The 18,403-nt window shown below is 34.6% G+C and overlaps 1 protein-coding gene and 1 long non-coding RNA gene across 2 annotated transcripts; one reads left to right on the forward strand and one right to left on the reverse strand.

Moving 5' to 3' along the window:
- Positions 1-540: 540 nt before the first annotated feature.
- Positions 541-10,279, reverse strand: LOC104909033 (hypothetical protein). Its single transcript, XM_010698210.3, has 8 exons — positions 10,078-10,279; positions 9,158-9,276; positions 8,339-8,421; positions 4,971-5,092; positions 3,575-3,742; positions 2,506-2,599; positions 916-1,117; positions 541-810 (listed from the first exon to the last, which is right to left on the reverse strand). The coding sequence occupies exons 1-7, from the start codon at positions 10,253-10,255 to the stop codon at positions 916-918; spliced, it is 966 nt and encodes a 321-aa protein (XP_010696512.1). The 5' UTR covers positions 10,256-10,279; the 3' UTR covers positions 541-810.
- A 5,033-nt stretch (positions 10,280-15,312) lies between these two features.
- On the forward strand, positions 15,313-16,458 carry LOC109133624 (uncharacterized). The gene is made up of 3 exons (XR_002038766.3): positions 15,313-15,489; positions 15,576-15,621; positions 16,213-16,458. It is a non-coding gene; the product is annotated as an uncharacterized LOC109133624 (long non-coding RNA).
- The last annotated feature ends 1,945 nt before the right edge of the window (positions 16,459-18,403 follow it).

Consider the following 18,403-nt stretch of genomic DNA (forward strand, 5'->3'; position numbering starts at 1 on the left):
GTTCATGTGATGGATTAGAGGGGACGCTAACATCTAACTATCATAGATTTATCATCTCTCATCATCTAACTTACGCTCCGTTTGATAGGGCGTAAAATATTTTCCTAAAGAATTGTTTTCTTTTTTTATCCAATTTTACATTGTTTAGTTTGCAAAGGAGTGTAAAACCGATTTTCCTAAGAGTAAAATTGTTCTCCTAATGATGGAAAACCATTTTCCTTTCTAAATGCAGAGAAAATTATTTTCTTTCCTTTTCTTTATCTCTTGTACACTCCTCTCACGACCTCCTTACTTTCCCTTTCATTTTTCTTTTTTTTCATCATTTTTCTTACATGAAACCAAACAACCAAAAACTAATTTTTGGAATTGTATTTTCCATTATAAATTGTTTTCCATGAAAATCATTTTACACTGAAAATGTTTTACACCCAACCAAACGAAGCTTTAATACAGATTGTTTCAAAAATAGCTTTTTAAACACTGGTTGATTTCCTATATTCGGACTACCACATCATGTCATTTGATGAGATCCATGCTGGGTTGTAGCTATCATTATCGCAATATAGAATTAAAGCTGATTTAATTGTCTCGTGCTTCAATTTGAAATAACAGTTGGTAATGAACGACTCAATGATTTAAACTTCACGGCCAAGAGAAAGTATAAGCCACAAAATATCTGAGCTTCCAGAAGGTTGAGAAAATTCAGATCATTCAATAGTACCAATGGTAGCTCCCATGCTAAAACGGTAAAACCTCGAAGACTCGGCTCTCTAGAAAATCTCAAAGAATGGGCACGCTACTGACGTAAACCTGTCAAAGAAAGTGCAACATATAAGCCAAGCAACCAGTGAAAAGATCAAGTCCATATGCAAAATACTGTCAGCCATTTGAGAGGTAGTAATAAGTACAGCATACCTAGCTACAACTTTCACTGTTTTGCTGCATGCAAGACTTGATGAAGTCGATGACAACTGGGACGACCTTCTCTTGATGTTCAGAGAAAGAATGATTTGCTCCTTCTATGATGTGTAATTTATGGTTCACTAGTATCTTAGAGAACTCATATGCATCTTCAACAGGGATGATTTCATCAGCAGATCCATGAACAGTCAAGACCCTAGAAACATGAACATATTATCGAAGAGAGAATTACTAGGAAAATCAAAAATTAATCCTATTGCAATAAACTGAAATTCATCGAAGAATAAAAAGGCTATATACAAACATATTCACTTATAATATCCTATTGAGTAGTTGTTTAGAAGCTAACTAGTTGCGTAAGTTGATACCATAAAAGTAGGTAGAAAACAAACACAAAATTGTAGGCGATACCTACATATATTTTTGGACAAATGAAGCAGCTGTAGAAAGCCTTAAGTCAAAAAATTTAGATGCTGAGAGGACTATTCAATACGACTTCAAATGTGTCGTACAATCATTTAAAGGTGACACAAAGATAGTACTACATACATGACACACTTTGATACATTAGCCCGGGGGAGACTTTTGGTAATACAGATTAGTTATTATTTTAAAGCTTGGAGAGGGAGGCAGCTAGTTGTTAGATGGGAGTAGGCAAATCTGATACAATTAGAGGAGAGTAGGAAAGTAGTGTTTAATGGTTTAGTTTTAGAAGAGAAACAAGCCTTTCGAAAGCTTATTCCTATCTTATTTTGCTGTAATCTTCCAGTTTATCAATTAAAGATCATTTTCCTTTCTTAATCTTCTTCTTTACTCTGCTTCAAAGATGTTAGTTCATTACAAACACTCAATGGTTTTTGGTCATGGACTCATGGTTATGTATGATACTAAGGTTGTCTAATTCTTTCTGGATTGATGGGTGAGCCAAGGCCCATCTAGCCCCCCCTTAGAGAAGTATTCTCACATATAAATCACCATAATCCAAAATTGTACCTCTGATTTTTTTTTCCAATTGGGTAATATTGGGACATTTGATCCATTTTATATAATAGATTGGCCCATTAATGGACAAGGAAAACAACTAATATACGTGAGCTAACTTCTTTCTACGGCTGCTTTTAGGAGCGATCTGTTCATCCAACTCGTCCAAGCATTCGTCTATCTACCTTATCTGCTTCACAGAAAGAGGGAAAGAAGTTGAGTGCTAGTTCTCTCTTCACAGTTTCACTCTCACTCTCTTACTTCTACTCTCCTCTCGTACTTTTACTCTCTTGTCTACCTTTTTTACTCTTTCCTTGGTCCAAGTGAAAAAGCTCATTTCCCAATTACTATAAAGTATAAACCAAGGTAGTAACAACTAACAACAATCAGGCCTTGACTCAAAACACTTACAAGGAGTTTACAGGGGAGGGGGGGGGGGGGGGACAAATGAATATCTTCAGCAATTTAACATGAACATGAAAAACAATAGTGGCGAAAGTACAGCATATAGCATAAGAGTGAGAAAAGGCACAATTTCACGGAAACTCGACACAATTTACAATGTCACTCTGTTTTTTATGCGAAGCAATACTTATCCCAAACCTGCAATATTTCTCAATCTTAAGGGATGCCTCATGCATATCCGTATTCAAGCGATCCGTCAAGCTTTCTTCTGTCACACGGTACAATACCTTTCCTGAAAAGATACTAAACCATAGTTGAGGTAAATTTATCAAGGACTTCAAATTGACAAACTTCATTTGAACCTTTTCACGTTATAAGGAGAAAACTTCATTTTTTTTAATATGGAATGGAGAGGGAATATAAACAGAGTAAGACCAAGAATCCCAGATTTTTCTACTAATGAAAACATTATTATTCCCATATTTTTATTAATTATTTCATTACATAAGTAACTATTCTTAGTTCAGCTTTGCATTGATACGACAATAACATTTGCATCATTCAAATTTTCTGTACTTCCACAGATCACAATCTCCTTAAATTTATTCTTAAATTTCTAATTTCTTTCTTTTTCTGAATATATTTGCATCAAAAGAAATCTTAGTTAATGTTCGAAAACTGTGAATTAAGGGAATGATCCCTCAGTGTATAAAGTAATTTGTGATTGGTTCTAATTTCTGAGACAACTCAAAACAAAAGCATGCAATCTAACAAGGACCGAGGGAGTAAGATATGAATTAAACAACACTGTTTTAGGTGTTTTTCTCCTCAGCTTATATTTACTTAATTTAGTTTTGCTTAACTTAACTTATTTTTGCTGAACTTATTTTAATTGAACTTATTTTTGCTGAAACTTAGAGTAAACCCTTTGCTGAACATGACTTATTTTTGCTGGACTTAACTTATTTTTGTTGGACTTAACTTATTTTTGCTGTACTTATTTTTGCTGAATTTATTTATAATGAACCTATTTTTGCTTAAATTAACTTATTTTTTGCTAAATTTAACTTTTATTACTGAAACTTATTTTAATAAGCTGAGGAGAACAAAGTCTTGATTCCTATGTCGTACTCAAAAATTTAAACATTGCTTGATGTAAACCTTTCTATATTCAAACCTATGTTATCCTCTAATTATCTCTATGAATTCTAATTTCAAATTAATTCAATCAAGGGCTTAGATGATGATTTAGTTAATGAACCAATACCTGTTTTTTGACACTCAACATCAATATATCCATCCTTCTTGATTCTTTCCATGAAGTCTTCACCCAAACGTTCTGCTATGCCTTTTTTTAAGTCATACCGCCCAGATAGATTGACAACCGTGCGCATATCATGATACTTTGAAGCATACAACAAGACAACATCACCTCCTGCAAGAACATGTTTTCAGCAACTTCGCTCAATTATACAAAGCATTGATGCATCTGTATATTTCTGCTTGATATTAACACATTGAGAAAACCTAATGCTAAAGCTTGAGGATCTTTCAAGGTTCATAGCTTAACATCACCCTAATGCTATTCAGAAAAAAGCAAGTCAAGAGACTCTAAACTCCACAGAACAGGGCGAAACATATATACAGTGTCTGTGCTTGAATCCCCTTCAACTTCCTTTGCTTATCTTCTAATTTAAATGCCTCTTTGCACCTAACATAGACTGCAAGTAAGCGAAAACTTTAGATTATATGCGCTGTGCCAGTGCCGAACATACTACTATTTACAATTTCATGATTCCAATAAACAATGGGTTGTTGCATAACAGCAAAATTTTGTTAAAAGAAAAAGGAAAGCATAAAATATTACTATAATACTACTCCCTCCCTGAGAACATTACTATAACTTCAGTTTGAAGTGTCCCACAAAGAACTCCACACTTTCTTTTTTTACTACGCTTACAGTTCTCTTTTCTCCGTCCATTCGATTAATCTTTTTCTCTGTTTCCCAGCACTTTCTCTAACCATTTGTTCCACTTTTGATCTTTTGTTTTCTAGAATTAACAATCATTCGGAATATCTGTGCCAATCAGCAATGGACTTAGGGAGTACTTAACAATTACATAAGCTATTAATCTAAAATCACGGTAGCGATATCACAGTTTGACTAGTCACTGTTCTCACACAACAAATGGTGTACATCAATAGGTGCTATGTTCTACAGATTGTAAATATCCATTCATTTATTCAATATTGGTAATTTGAAGCACTAAATGCTTCAGATAAGTAATGAAGAATTCTGTTAATAAAAAAGACCCAGGGGTTCTATGTCATATACTAGGTCTCGAAGTAAGTTAACATATTTACAATCTCTTCATAATATTTTCACCAGCATCTATTTGATTTTAGAATGATAAGCTGATTTCTTTGGCTTGTGGACCAACATGAGGTAGTTTTTACGAAGAGACAAATCCCACTATAGTTACTACTTGAAAGATAACGGGAGTCAAGAGAATGATTGTTATTACTTATTGCAACCTAGATTGGAGCTAAAGGATTTTCACGATTGCAACAAATTCAAATTCAAATTCATAAATGTATCTAAACTTGTCTTTACTTAAACAACGAAAATTTCTGTCCTTACATATAAAAACTAAGTCACGAACCTTTACTATGCCCTACAATTGCACTCACAGTACGGTTTGCCGCATTAAAATGCTTGACAACAGCATATATATCTTCCACCTCTTTCATGTAGTTGCCGTAGGCAAAAGAACCATCACTTTCTCTGCACAACACAAGCAATTCAAGATTAAACTATAAGAAATTCAGCCTAAAAGATAAAAAAATATATATAGCATAGACAAGGGAAAATTCCACCTGTGTCAATCATAAGACACAACTTAAAGAAAATAAGTTTAAGACCATAGAGGTGATGTGAACTTGGGAATTATACAAAAGTAGTGGCAAGTCAGCATCTGTCACCCATTAACCATGTTTACAATCAGAACCTCGATAAAGTAACCTCTTCTAAATCCCAGATAAAACCACCAGACGAAGGAAAGTAGACAGCAGCCATATATATATTTCCTCTGCTTCAAAGTACTTGCTACACTTCCCTAAAATGGAAATGTCCTATTACTTGCTATAGACCGTAAATAGACATTTTTTTTACTCTTAAGCTTCCTACAATACCCTTTAAAAGTTGGTGGGCTCCTACAGTCCCCTTATTATACCCATGTTTTTTCTTTCATAAATGGTTTTTTATTCAAAAAGTGGTGGTTTCCCACTTTAAATCTCTACCTTCCTTAAAATTTCCCACTTTCTTTATATTCCATCTATTATGAAACAAAGGAAGTATATGGCAAAGAAACACTAATTAGAATACCCAAAACGTGAAAATCTTTAAAATCCTTCAAGGGATTAAATTGGAATCTTTTTTGAGTTACCCTTATATTGCTGACTTGTCTATGCAGGCTTCCTTATTTTACATTTTTCTACACAACGATCCTACACTCTAAAAAACTGTTATGGACTGATCCCAGGGAAAGTATCCCACATCGATCATATGGGAGGTTGGTGTGGGGTTTATATAAGACAATGGGCTCTCCTCCTCTTGAGCTAACTTTTGGAAAGTGCATTCCTATTGTTCTATAACAAATGGTATCAGAGCCAAACCTCGGAGTGGTGGCCTGGAACCAGCCAGCCGTGACCAACGATGACGTTGATCCTTATGGGGGGACGAATGTTATGGACTGATCCCAGGGAAAGGATCCCACATCGATCGTATGGGAGGTTGGTGTGGGGTTTATATAGGACAATGGGCTCTCCTCCTCTTGAGCTAACTTTTGGGAAGTGCATTCCTATTGTTCTATAACAAAAACTACCGTGACGGCCTAGGCCCCAGAGTAGAACTCATAGTGACTGTCAATATTAATATTGTTGCTAAGTTGCACTAGAATAATCAATACGAGCTATGTTAATGGTTAAGTATACAGGTGAAGATGATATTTTCCCTCCTTTCTGTGTTTCCCAAATGCTTTGTTTGCCTTTAGGCTTTTATCTCCCATACATTAACAATATGCTCCCTCCTTTTACACATCATTGTCATAGTTGACAATTCTAGCTTCTCAAGGAGTTGATAGAACTAAGTTTTACTGAGTTGTGCACTGAATGCATAAAGGAAAGGACGAACTATGATGATCACTTTTAAACATCCAAAATAGTCAAATATATGACAAACACAATGAAATAGAGGGGGTACTTACCTTGATACCTTATGATTACCTCATGCCTTCTTGATCCCATTGGGCACTTAGCAAATACGATGTCAAGGATCACCACATTGCATTGCAATTTCATTCGTTATTAACTAAACTTGAGTTTAGGGCGGTGTATCAATCAATATCGACAAGGATATACATTGGCTGTATATTTATAACATGTTCAATCCTTTCATATGGTTAGCATATGAGAGAAGTCATGTTCTATTGGATGAAATTACACCCAGTAATGAGAATGCCAATTCTGCCCAAAAAAGTAAGTTTAGTTCCAGGAATGAGTTTATTATTTACCAAGTACATATGGGCCATTGACGAGTTGTGTTTGAATTTCTGAGCACGGTAACATGGAAGAGTTTCTAGATCTGTTCATGATCATATGTTTGTCTTTCTAACACTGACCAGTCTACTTGGTACACAGTAATAACAAAGGTAACGGTAAATTTTATGTGAATCTAAAAAGTGTCTATTGTCCATAACGCATCAGTACCCCTAAACTTCCATTAACACCCAATGACTTCTAAAGTGTAATGTAATAGCCACTACTGTTCGTCCTTCTATTGGTAGAAGTATGTTTGTATTTAAAGTACATAAATGACACGATGAGCAAGTGGAATTATGATAAACATTGGTACCCATGTGACATTTAGCAATGAAACTGAGGGTTATATACTGTGTAAATCTTGGTTAATGGAATGGCTTGTTAAAGATATTTACAATTCTTAAACAAAAAGGGACAAGGATCCATCATAATGTTAATGTCAAGCTAACATAGCTTTATAGACTGGGTGTCTTTCAAATATTGCGTGCATTTGATTTGAGTTCATAAATTACTTGAAGTTGTCAGGCAGTTGATCCTCACTCTCAACGGTCATTCAGATGAGGGAAGTTATCACTACTAGATATTCTGGAAACCAGATAGCTATTGTTGACAATGACAATAGACGATCCAACCAAACTCAACAAGTTTTGGTTTAGTTCTGCACTTCTGCCAACAAACAAATACCCAAATTTGTATAAAAATATAAGTTATAGTTTTGGATGTATATAAGGTCAACAAGATTCAAATAGTTTTGAACTTGAAGTACAAGTTATCTTTAGATGTATGAAATGGCTTGTTGCCCCCCCCCCCCCCTCAAAAAAATAAAGAAGAAGGGTCTGCTTAGGGAGTTCAGTAACACACCGAAGAACACCAAGATATATTCTACATGTGACTTGTGACCAATTATAATTAGCCGGTAGCAAATTACTGCAAAAGCGCATGGCAAAACTAAAAATAAAGAGACACTTTGTAAATCTAAACTTGCAGAAAACCCCTTTTCCTAGCTAATAAAAGAAGATCAGCATTGTCTTCCCCCCTAGATCCCCCAAAAACATATTTAAAAGAACCTCCTAGCCATCCACTCAGAAGCCGGCATTTTACTTCTTCAGGGAGTTAGTAAGATGCAAAAAGAGATGACCAAATTTTGATGCAAGCTGCTTAAGTCTTGATCCAGGCTCCAGCAAATGGCTCTAGGAAATGACTAACACTAAACCCACACCTCGTAACTAGTTGTGAATGCATATTATGGATTATTGCAGTATCCAGGGCCTTAACATGTGATTCAATCATTCAAATCAGCACATAAAAATTTTCTAAATCACATTTCTCACGAACATGATGAAGTAAAAATTTTAAAGTAACATATTTATATATAAAAAGGAAATCTTTTTCTAATAGTATGCACTTTACAAGGTTATAAATCATTACATACCCATTTCCAGAAAAGTCAAACCGATAGGCACTTATTCCTTCCGTCTCCAATGCACCACAAATGTTTGCCACCATTTTGTTCTCCTGGACACAAGTTCAAAAGAAGCTAATTCAACACTAATGGATGACGATTTATATTATTTAAGGAACATTTATATTAAAATTAGCTATATGAAACTACTACTAGATAACATATTAAAAAATATAACTAAATCTGTCCGCTGTTGCTGCATTTTCTTTGTGCTGTCATCAAAAAAGAAAATTTCGAAGGAAGTTACATACAGTGCTGTTATACTTTGGGCGCTCTTGTAGCTTTCACAATCATATACATGATATCTTTCCGTCCACATTCGTACCAAAACATGGTTATTTTTTATCGAATGAACACCTTGAAAAACCTTCAATCTTTCCCAACTACCATACAGAAACTACCATATGGCTAATTGGTAAGATATTTCTCTTTCATTATGCTCCATCAAGACACTAATTATCCTTCGACATCTTTCATCATTGATCGTGGCTTCTTTTATGGTGGTTCCACAGAATATATACAAGATATGATACACTATAGAGTGTTAGTTATGTTTAATTTGCAAAACTAGGCTAAGCTTAGTGAAAAAGTTAATTAAAGGATACCACATGGATATAATGAATACTAAAAATACCCCATGTAAACTTTAACACTACCTTGTCAATCATATGGAAAAGTCCTAAACACAAAGCACCATATGAATTCCCCTTTTTTTCATAATTAACATATCCTATTATCTTCGACTTCCAAACATCATACGAAGTACCTTATACATAATATCTTACTAACCTTTCGACCCGTGAACCCATGGCAGACTACTACAATATCTTTGGATCCTGTATCATGTAGCAACCCAACTAGCTTCTCATGGTGATCATTGAGTACACTTATTTTCTGTGGCTGGTTATCTGTACGAATGTAATAGCCTCCGAGTTAAATCAGCCAATGTAAAGGGAAAATCACATATCTGATTCTTTTCTGCTACACTAACAGCATAAACACTACTTCCTCCGTTTCTTTTTACTTGCAACGGTTTGACTTTTACACTATTCACCAACTCTACTTAGTTTATGTTTGGTGATTTATAGTTAAGGAAAAATATTCATGTGGGATCTTGTTAGATCGTCTGAATGTATATTTTCCGAATATATACTTTTTATAATTTTTATTTATCGGTAATTAAACTTATTGATGGTTGAAAGTATGCATTGGCAAGCGTGAAAGTCAAACTGTTGCAACTAAAAAGAAACAGAGGAAGTATGTTTTAACAATATAATAATCATGTCAAAACCACCATTCTAATCTTGAAAGATTTTAAATTTGTTTATGTTCGAACAAATTTAATTTAACAAAATAAATTCAGGCATGAATAACAGCAATCACCCAATATAAAAGATCAAGTTTCATTTTTTATAAAGAAAAAAAAAAAACAAATTTCCACCCATTTTCCGAAAATAATACTATGATTTAACTAGTTTTTGCACGATATCAGTGCGAAATTTCAGTTCACTGGAGCTTAATTAATGCAACTATTCATACATTAGTACGAAAATCTAATTGCTTAAGATTGATCATAAGCAAAGAGTATTTAAAGAAAAGAAGTGAGAAGAATATGTACCCAAAACAAAACAAAACAAACAAACATAACAAACAAATAGTTTATAGAAATTGAAGAGAAGATAGAAGAGAATAGTAAAAGAAAAACAAACCTAGGTTTTGCGACATTGCTAAAGTTTTGAAGTTGCGATTGATTAAAGCAGGAAATGAGAGTTGATGAACTGGGAATTTATTTGGAGGATTATGATATGCTCTTTTTCGGAGAATAGGATGATTGCCGTTGGTAATGCTCACTAGTGCTGTCTCTGAGTAACCCAATATTCTCACCATTCTCCTTTTCTTTTTCCTAAATATTACTAAAAATAACATTAAATCCTACTTTACACACTTATTATGTAACTTATTTCCCTCGGGACATACATGTGCGGATTAGGTTCGGGTTCGAATATATATTTTATTAGTTCGAGGAGTTTTTCGTTTGTAATTACTCCCTCCGTCCCATAATATAATGCTTACTTCTTATTTTTCACGAGAATCAAGGAAAATGGAATGAGTGGTAGGATTTCCAAAAAAATATATTTAATAAAGTACTTTTTTGATATTTTGTATTGAAACTAGTTATTTATTTTCTTTTTCCTTTTAAAAAAATTAAAAAACAATAAATGTTCCTTGGAATGGTGTAAAGCAATAAATGGGGTCACATGTTTTGAGAGAAAAGTAGGGGTATTTTGGAAAGTTTGTGTAGAAATTAAGAATAATTTAGTACAAATAAATTGACAAAAAAGAAAATAGACACAACATTTTGGAACACCAAAAAATGAATGTAAGCACTATATTATGGAACGGGGGGAGTATTATAACTTATAATACTGAATTTTGGACATTTTTTCGGGGGTTAGAAGGCTTTTTTAGATCAAGGCATCTCAGATCAACATATATGGTTTATCTTGTCAAATCAGGTTCCAAGCACTGGGAGATTTAAAGTTGATATCAGGTGGGTTCAAGTCAAAAGTCAAAGTTATAAAAAGAAAAAACAAATATATATAATAAGTAAAATAATTAATAAAGTTTAAAACAACCTAAGAAAAATTTAGATATTAACTTGTTTTGTATTATGACAAATGTCCTTGATGAGGTTTCATTTTCTAAAAATACTGCACAATATACATATTTATTTGTGACACTATCAAACATCTCATTTTCTATGACGTTATAAAACAGTCATTCATCCATTGATCACCCATTCGATTTCGCAATTCGTTCTTAATATAATTCAGAGTTAAGTGTCTAGAAGGGTACTCAACTTTGAAGAAAGTATCAGTTAAGGTACTGAACTTTCATTTGTACCAGTTAAGGTACTGAAAATGGACGGGCGTTAGTTTAGGGTCAATTTCTGTCAAATGCGCCGTTTGGTACATTTTCCTAGGCGCGTGTGCAACACGAAACGCCACCTAATGATTACTTTTAATGAGGCGGTTTATTTCGCGGGTATTTATCTCACCTCTCTGTATTCTTTGTCTTTATTTACTTTCCTTCTTTCACTGTTCATATTTACTTTCCTTCTTTCACTGTCCTTATTTAAATCACTGCAACTCCTTGTCCTCTTCATTTACGCCATTTATAATCATAGTATGTGGCCAACACCAAAACCTCCAAAATTCCCAAGAATTACAGAGACTTCAGAAGAAGGTATATTCTTCTTCATTTACTCCTTTTTTATTTACAAAACTTCATTTATTCCTTTCTTTTTTTACAGAACTTCATTTATTTCTTTTGTTTTCCTTTTTAGTACTTTTTGGTTAACTTTTTGGTTGTTGTTTGTAACTGGGGTAAAAAGGATATTTTTGGTTGTTTTCTTGTTTAAAAAGGCGATTTTTGAAACTAGTTTAAGTTGTTTTTTGTTGGATTTGTTTGTTGCATGTTGATGACGCTTAGGGTTTGATGTTTAGTAAAATAATTTTTTTTTGTAATTGGGATTTGGGTTTTACAGATTGTGTGAGTGTTAATTGTTTATGAAGTTTAGTTGTTAAACTTAAAGTATAATTTATACAGATTAGGGTTAAGTGAAATTTAATTAATTTTTTATGTTTCTGTTAATGACTAGGTATGGAAGCTTTTACCCATGCACACCCTTTGTGTTCGAATCAAGATATCCTAGTGACCCACATTTTCTCTAGGGTAAGGTGGGAGGATCAGTACAAGCTTGAGCTACTTGTAAGAAATGGAGGCTTTGGTGGAGACTCAAAACTTATGGCAGTAGTCATTATTTCTGGCTTAATGATCGTAGGCACATTGAGAAGTGGATAATAGATGATATTATCTACAACAATGGGAGGGACCTCCATGCTTGGATCAACAAGGACATGACTCAATACTTTGATGGGTTTCCATGGTTGTTCAAAGAGGATTGAAGATGAAGGAGTTGGTGTTTTTTTTTTTGGGTTGGGTTAAGTTTGTTTTGCCTCTGTCATATCTGTAGGAGGGAAGAATGTGACAGCCACTGGCTTTATTTAGGGTGGTTGTCACTGCTATGACAGATTTGTTTTGTTGTTTATATGAATGCAAGCTAAAAAAAAAAACTATGTTATGTAATTGGCTGGAGCTTGCCAATTTTTGTAGTAATGAATGCTATGTACTCTTTACTATATAAATATATATGAATGGTTTTTATGGATCCTACAATATCATTGGTGTTCTTCCATTCCTTGCACTTACTTTAGTATATAAATTTTTGTATGACAGATTTTATGGAAATAAAACCTTGCATAAGTGTGCACCATGTTGGAGAGTGGTTTGTACATGGTGACATTAGATACGAAGGTGGTCAAGTAAGTGTGTTTGAAAACTTACCTGATAATGTTGATGCTTCATATGTAAAACAAATCATAGACAACTTGGGTTATAATAACATCATTAAGCTGCATTTTGTTGATCCTAGGAAAGACTTTAGTACTGGTATTAGATTCTTGGGCTATGCTAAGCAATTATTTGATCCATTTTTAGCACTACTTTTACAATACAAGCTTGTACATGTGTACACAGAACATGCAATAGTTAGGCCATTTGGGGTGGGTAATGGATGGAGTGGAGTTGGGTCAATTCATTGTGGTGAAGGGTCCTTTGTGCAATTGTTGTGTGATGGAGATGAGGCATTGGTCCCTCCTCAAAATACTGACCATACTAGACCCCAACCCCATGTAGATATAGACTATGATACAGAAGGCACAGATGAGGATGATGATGAATTAGTTAGTGCCAGGACCAAAGTCAGTGATGAAAAGAAAAAACAACAGTCTTATGATGAAGAAATAGAGATGTTAAAAAGAGTATCTGCAACTAAGGGATTAGGAGAAAATCTGTTTGATGGTGACTTTGAAGGTGATACTGATCTTGACAGTCATAGTGAAGATGAAGATGAGGAGTATGGGTACTTAGAAGCTGCACCTTAAAAAAAAAAACCCATTTGCAGCAAAGGGGTAGATGGAGGGGATGTTGGAGTTGAGTGTAAGTTTTTTGTACGACAACAGTTTGTAATGCAAAGACTTTCAGAAAAGCATTAATTGACTACTCAATTGAGTTTGGAGAGAACTACCATTCACTAGGAATGACCCCAACAGGGTAGGTGCTAGATGCATGAACAAGGAAAAAGGATGTCCTTGGAGAATTTGGGCTTCATTGGAGAAGTTTAAGAGAAATTTATGGTGAAAACCTTGGTGCCCAAGCACACTTGTGGAAGAGCCCCTAAAAACAAAAACATGACAGCTTCTTGGATTGCTAAAAATTACAAGAGCAAGTTCAAAATAAATTTTTTTATGAGGCTACAAGATATAATAGAGACAGTCTGGCTAGAGTGGGGGATTAGGGTGAGCAGAAATGTAGCATACAGAGCTAGGAGGAGGGGGCAAAGTTTGATTGTAGGGGAGTATATGGAGCAATATACCTTGCTGCAGAGATAAAAAAAAGTAACCCAGCTAATACAGTGATAATTAAGATGGATGGAAATATTTTTGAAAGAATGTACATTTGTTTTGAGGCACTGAAAAAGGGGTTCTTGCTGGATGTAGGCCTTTATATCTCTTGATGGATGTTTCTTAAAAGGACCCTATGGTGGACAACTTTTAGTTGCTGTTGGGAGGGATGGAACAACCAAATGTTCCCAATTGCATGGGCAGTAGTAGAGGTTGAATCAACTTCTAGTTGGACATGGTTTTTGACATTTTTAGGGAGGATTTATTATCAAATGAAGGTGCTGGTTACACTTTCATGTCTGATCAGCAGAAAGGTTTATTGAAGGCTGTGTCAGATGTGTTTCCCCAAGCTGAGAGTAGGGTATGTGCAAGGCATGTTTATTGTAACTTCAGAGGGGTGTTTGGTGTGGTTAGAGTATAGGAAGCAGTTCTGGATCATGGCTAAGAGCACCACAGAAAATGAATTTTTGCTTAACTTAGAGAAGATGAGGATAATATCTAATGCAGCTGCTGATGATCTCCTAAATAGGAACTACAAGAAATGGTGTAGAGCCTTCTACACTCCTCTATCTTGTTGTGATAGTGTGGATAACAACATGAGTGAGGTTTTCAATGCCTACATATTGAACTCAAGGCATAAACCTATAATTACTATGTTGGAAGACATCAGGGAGGGGATAATGGAGAGGCTACACAAGAAGAGGGATGAAATAGGGAAGAAAGAGATGTGTTGTGTCCAAGAATACAACAGCAAGTTGAGAAGCACAAGATTGGTGCTAGGGGATGGAATGCATTCTGGGATGGGGGGTTCTCTTATGGGGTGAGGGAAGGGGCAACACAAACAAAATATGTTGTGAATTTGGAAGCTAGAACTTGCAGCTGTAATGCATGGCAAATAAGTGGGATTCCATGCAAACATGCAGTGGTTGCAATTTGGAACAAAGTTGATCAACCAGAACATTATGTTAACCCATTCTTCACCAAATCAGTGTATTTGAAGGCATATGACTACTTGTTGGAGCCTATAAATGGAGCAGAAAAGTGGCCTAGTTCAGAAACTTTGGTAAATGCACCAAAACACAAGAAAGTGCACAATAGGCGCCAAGTGAAGAGAAGGAAGGCAGCTGGAGAAGTTACAAGTTCAGGGAAATTGAAAAAAACAGGCTCAGTAATGACATGCAGCCTATATGGTGTTCAAGGGCATAACAAGAGAGGTTGCAAGAATGTACTACAGAGTCTGTGCACATGGGTGCAAGTGAGTCAATTAGTAGCCGTGCACAGAATGTACCTACTGTACCCATGCACCATAGAGGTGTAGGTGTATACACCTACACAAGTGGCTACCAAAGAGTTGCTACTCTCCAACCACAGCAGCCACCACAGCAACAGCAGCCACCACAGCAGCCACCACAACAGCCACCACAGCAGCCACCTACTCAACCCCTCAATCACACAATCCCACAAAGAAGAGTAGCATGTTATTCAGATTATGAGGGTGAGCAGACCATATATTCATTCAGCCAAGAATACTCATTTAGCCAGTCACAACCAGGGGGTTCACAAGCTTCACAAACAATAACTAGCCAAGCCTTACAGGTATGTGATTTGATTGAATTAGCTAACATTTTCTTAACTTATAATCTGCACATGTATTCTGAATTAGTTTGTTTATATATATTCAGGACCTAGCAATGGCTAGAAGGATGCAAAGGAGAAAATAGTTGAAAGGTAACTTATATTTAATTAATAATATGCTACTACATGGCTTGATATAGTAATTAGAGTCCTAAATAAACCCCTTACATAGTTATATATTGTACCATAAACAAACAAGAACAACAAGGAGTACACAAATCCAAGCCCTAACACACATAAATCCACCCTTTTTCATTTTCTGCATGATATATTTTGATTCAATCTTCCTTGCCTTCTCATTTGCTGTCTTCAAATTGTGCCTCAGCAACATCCCTTCCCTTCTAAGCTCCTGCTTCTCCTCCATTAACCCCAAAATCACATTTTTTTGCCACTCTATAGGCTCTTCAACATCACACCATTTGAATAACTTGCACCCCCTTGTATTAGTCTCAGCATCGTAGTCAGGGCATGCTACAAACCTTCTACCAGGGTTGTCCCTTGTCCAGGCTCTGATTTTGGTTACAACAAACCCACAATGACATCTTTTGGGAATTGGGGGCATGGAACCACCATACCTATTTCTTGACATTATGCTGCCTAGGTGAACAAAATACTATGAATTAAAATTCATATTGGTAAAAAAGGGCAAAAAATTAACATTAGGTTTAATTTTCATTAATGCAGTTGCTTTGTACCTGATTAATGGAAGGTGATGAAGTTGATTTTTTTTTGCTGCTGATGGAAGAACACCAATATCAGAATTTTTTCGTGTTGTGGAAGTTCTTATTTTTTGCTGCTCCTGATTTCTTGAGAGAGATGATTTTTTGAATGTTAATATATCTGTTAATATGGTTCAGTTTTAAATATATATGTTCATTTGTTACCGTTGAAGAATTTCGCTGGCTTTTTTGAATTAAAGGGTACTGAATTAACTGTCAATTATTATTTTAGTGCCACGTCACCATGTATTTATTGCCATGTCACATTTTACTTTTAATTTAGGGGCTGTTAACGGCAAAAAGCAAAGTTTAGTCCCTTAGACTAACGGCCGTCCAATTTGAGTACCTTAACTGGTACAAATGAAAGTTCAATACCTTAACTGAAACTTTCATCAAAGTTAAGTACCCTCCTAGACACTTAACTCCATAATTCATGGAAGAAAAAACCCTTTCAGCACTTGTTGTAACAAATGAAAGGATTAAAGTTAGCTTTAAGAGAAAAGACACCATTAGATATACAACATGTTTTCCCATTTCCACTAACTTAGAAGAAAGTTCACCTATCTCTTTTAACTCACATGATTCTTTCTTAGAATTCATATCAACAATGTAGTTCCCAAGTTCATTTTCAAGTGGTCCAAGATCACTTATAGAAAAATCGCTTAGATAAAGTTGAGCTAACTTTAGCAACTACTGTGCATCAAAAGCTTGATATCAGTTTATAAGACTCAAGGAAGCTAAGAAGCCACACATAGAAGAATGTCAGTCATCTCCTTATCAAACCTATTGTTGATCTCCTGGAGAAGAAAGTTAATAGTAGCATAAAATATTTCAGCACGATAACGATGAAGATTTGAGACCATTGTTGCCTTACGCTTTAACTTCCTTTCCAAAGTAAATCTTTATTTCATATTGGGAACAACATTTCATGCGTTTCGCAAAATGAAAAAACTTTATCTAATAGAGATTTCTAACCTTCATCTCTCATGGATTGTAATGTTTTCTAGTTGTGTTAACTTAGTCAATAGCATTTAGAATATCCTGGTCTTTGCGATACAATGCCAATATGCCATAGACAAATATTTTGTAATTCTTAATAGCAAGAACATGAGATGTAAAGGAAAAACAAAATCAAAGATTCAACTAACTTCTTCATTATTCGTGCCTCACCTTTATGTTCAAACTCTATGCCTTCCTCGTCAATATACTCAAGGGTATTTATTACTAAAGAGAATATGACTAGTAAACTATTGAGAGTTTTATGATGAGAACTACATTGTGTGTCAACAGACTTTATAGACTTGTTTCTTGATGTAGATTGTAATACTCCGTATTTTTAGTAAGTTATGAGTTGTAATTTTTTTTTAAAAGATCTTATATACTAAAAAGGCTTTTATCAATTATTAAGGTTTTAAATAGGCTTTTATATTAAATTATGGTTTTTCAAATAAATTCTAGCCCAAATTATTTATTGGGCCTAAGTTCACAAATCTAATTCAAGTAATTGGTTAATAAAACTAAAAATATTTTAAAACAAAAATTCAAAAAGGATTTACAAAATATTTATTAAAAAAAAAAAATTCTTTAAAACCAATTTCGGTGCAACTCACGCCAGTGAGTTGTATCCAAGTTGGTTACTAAATTTGTTTCTTTTATCTTTTGGGTTAATTAGCATCTAGACTATTTATCTTATGGAATATTCCTCTATTCTAGCTATATGATCATAAAAAGATAGTGTATCCTAGCTAAAATTAATTATCTTTTCTCAAAATTCTATCTTTTAGTTTCCTAATCCTATTCCGATTCTACGTGCCAACTAGTATAAATAGGGGTCTCTACCCATCATATTCTTCACACCAAATTTGAGAAATAAATCTCTTTTCTCAAGTTTAAACTCTCTCTCTCTTTTAGCCTACCTTTCTCTTCCTCCCTAGTAATTATTATTATTGAAGGTGCGTGTATATGTAGATCTTAAATAAATGTTTGGCATGCGTAGTATCATGTTTCTAGCAAAGTTAGTAAAATCGCGATTCAAATCTTAAAATCTTACGATTTTACGATTCAAAATATGGTAGACGATTCGATTCGCGATTCTAGACGATTCTATACATTTCTGTTGACTAGCGAAAACCTCGCAAGTATATATCATGCTAACA

Source organism: Beta vulgaris, chromosome 8 (assembly GCF_026745355.1).
Source record: "Beta vulgaris subsp. vulgaris cultivar EL10 chromosome 8, EL10.2, whole genome shotgun sequence".
Lineage (NCBI taxonomy): Eukaryota > Viridiplantae > Streptophyta > Magnoliopsida > Caryophyllales > Amaranthaceae > Beta > Beta vulgaris.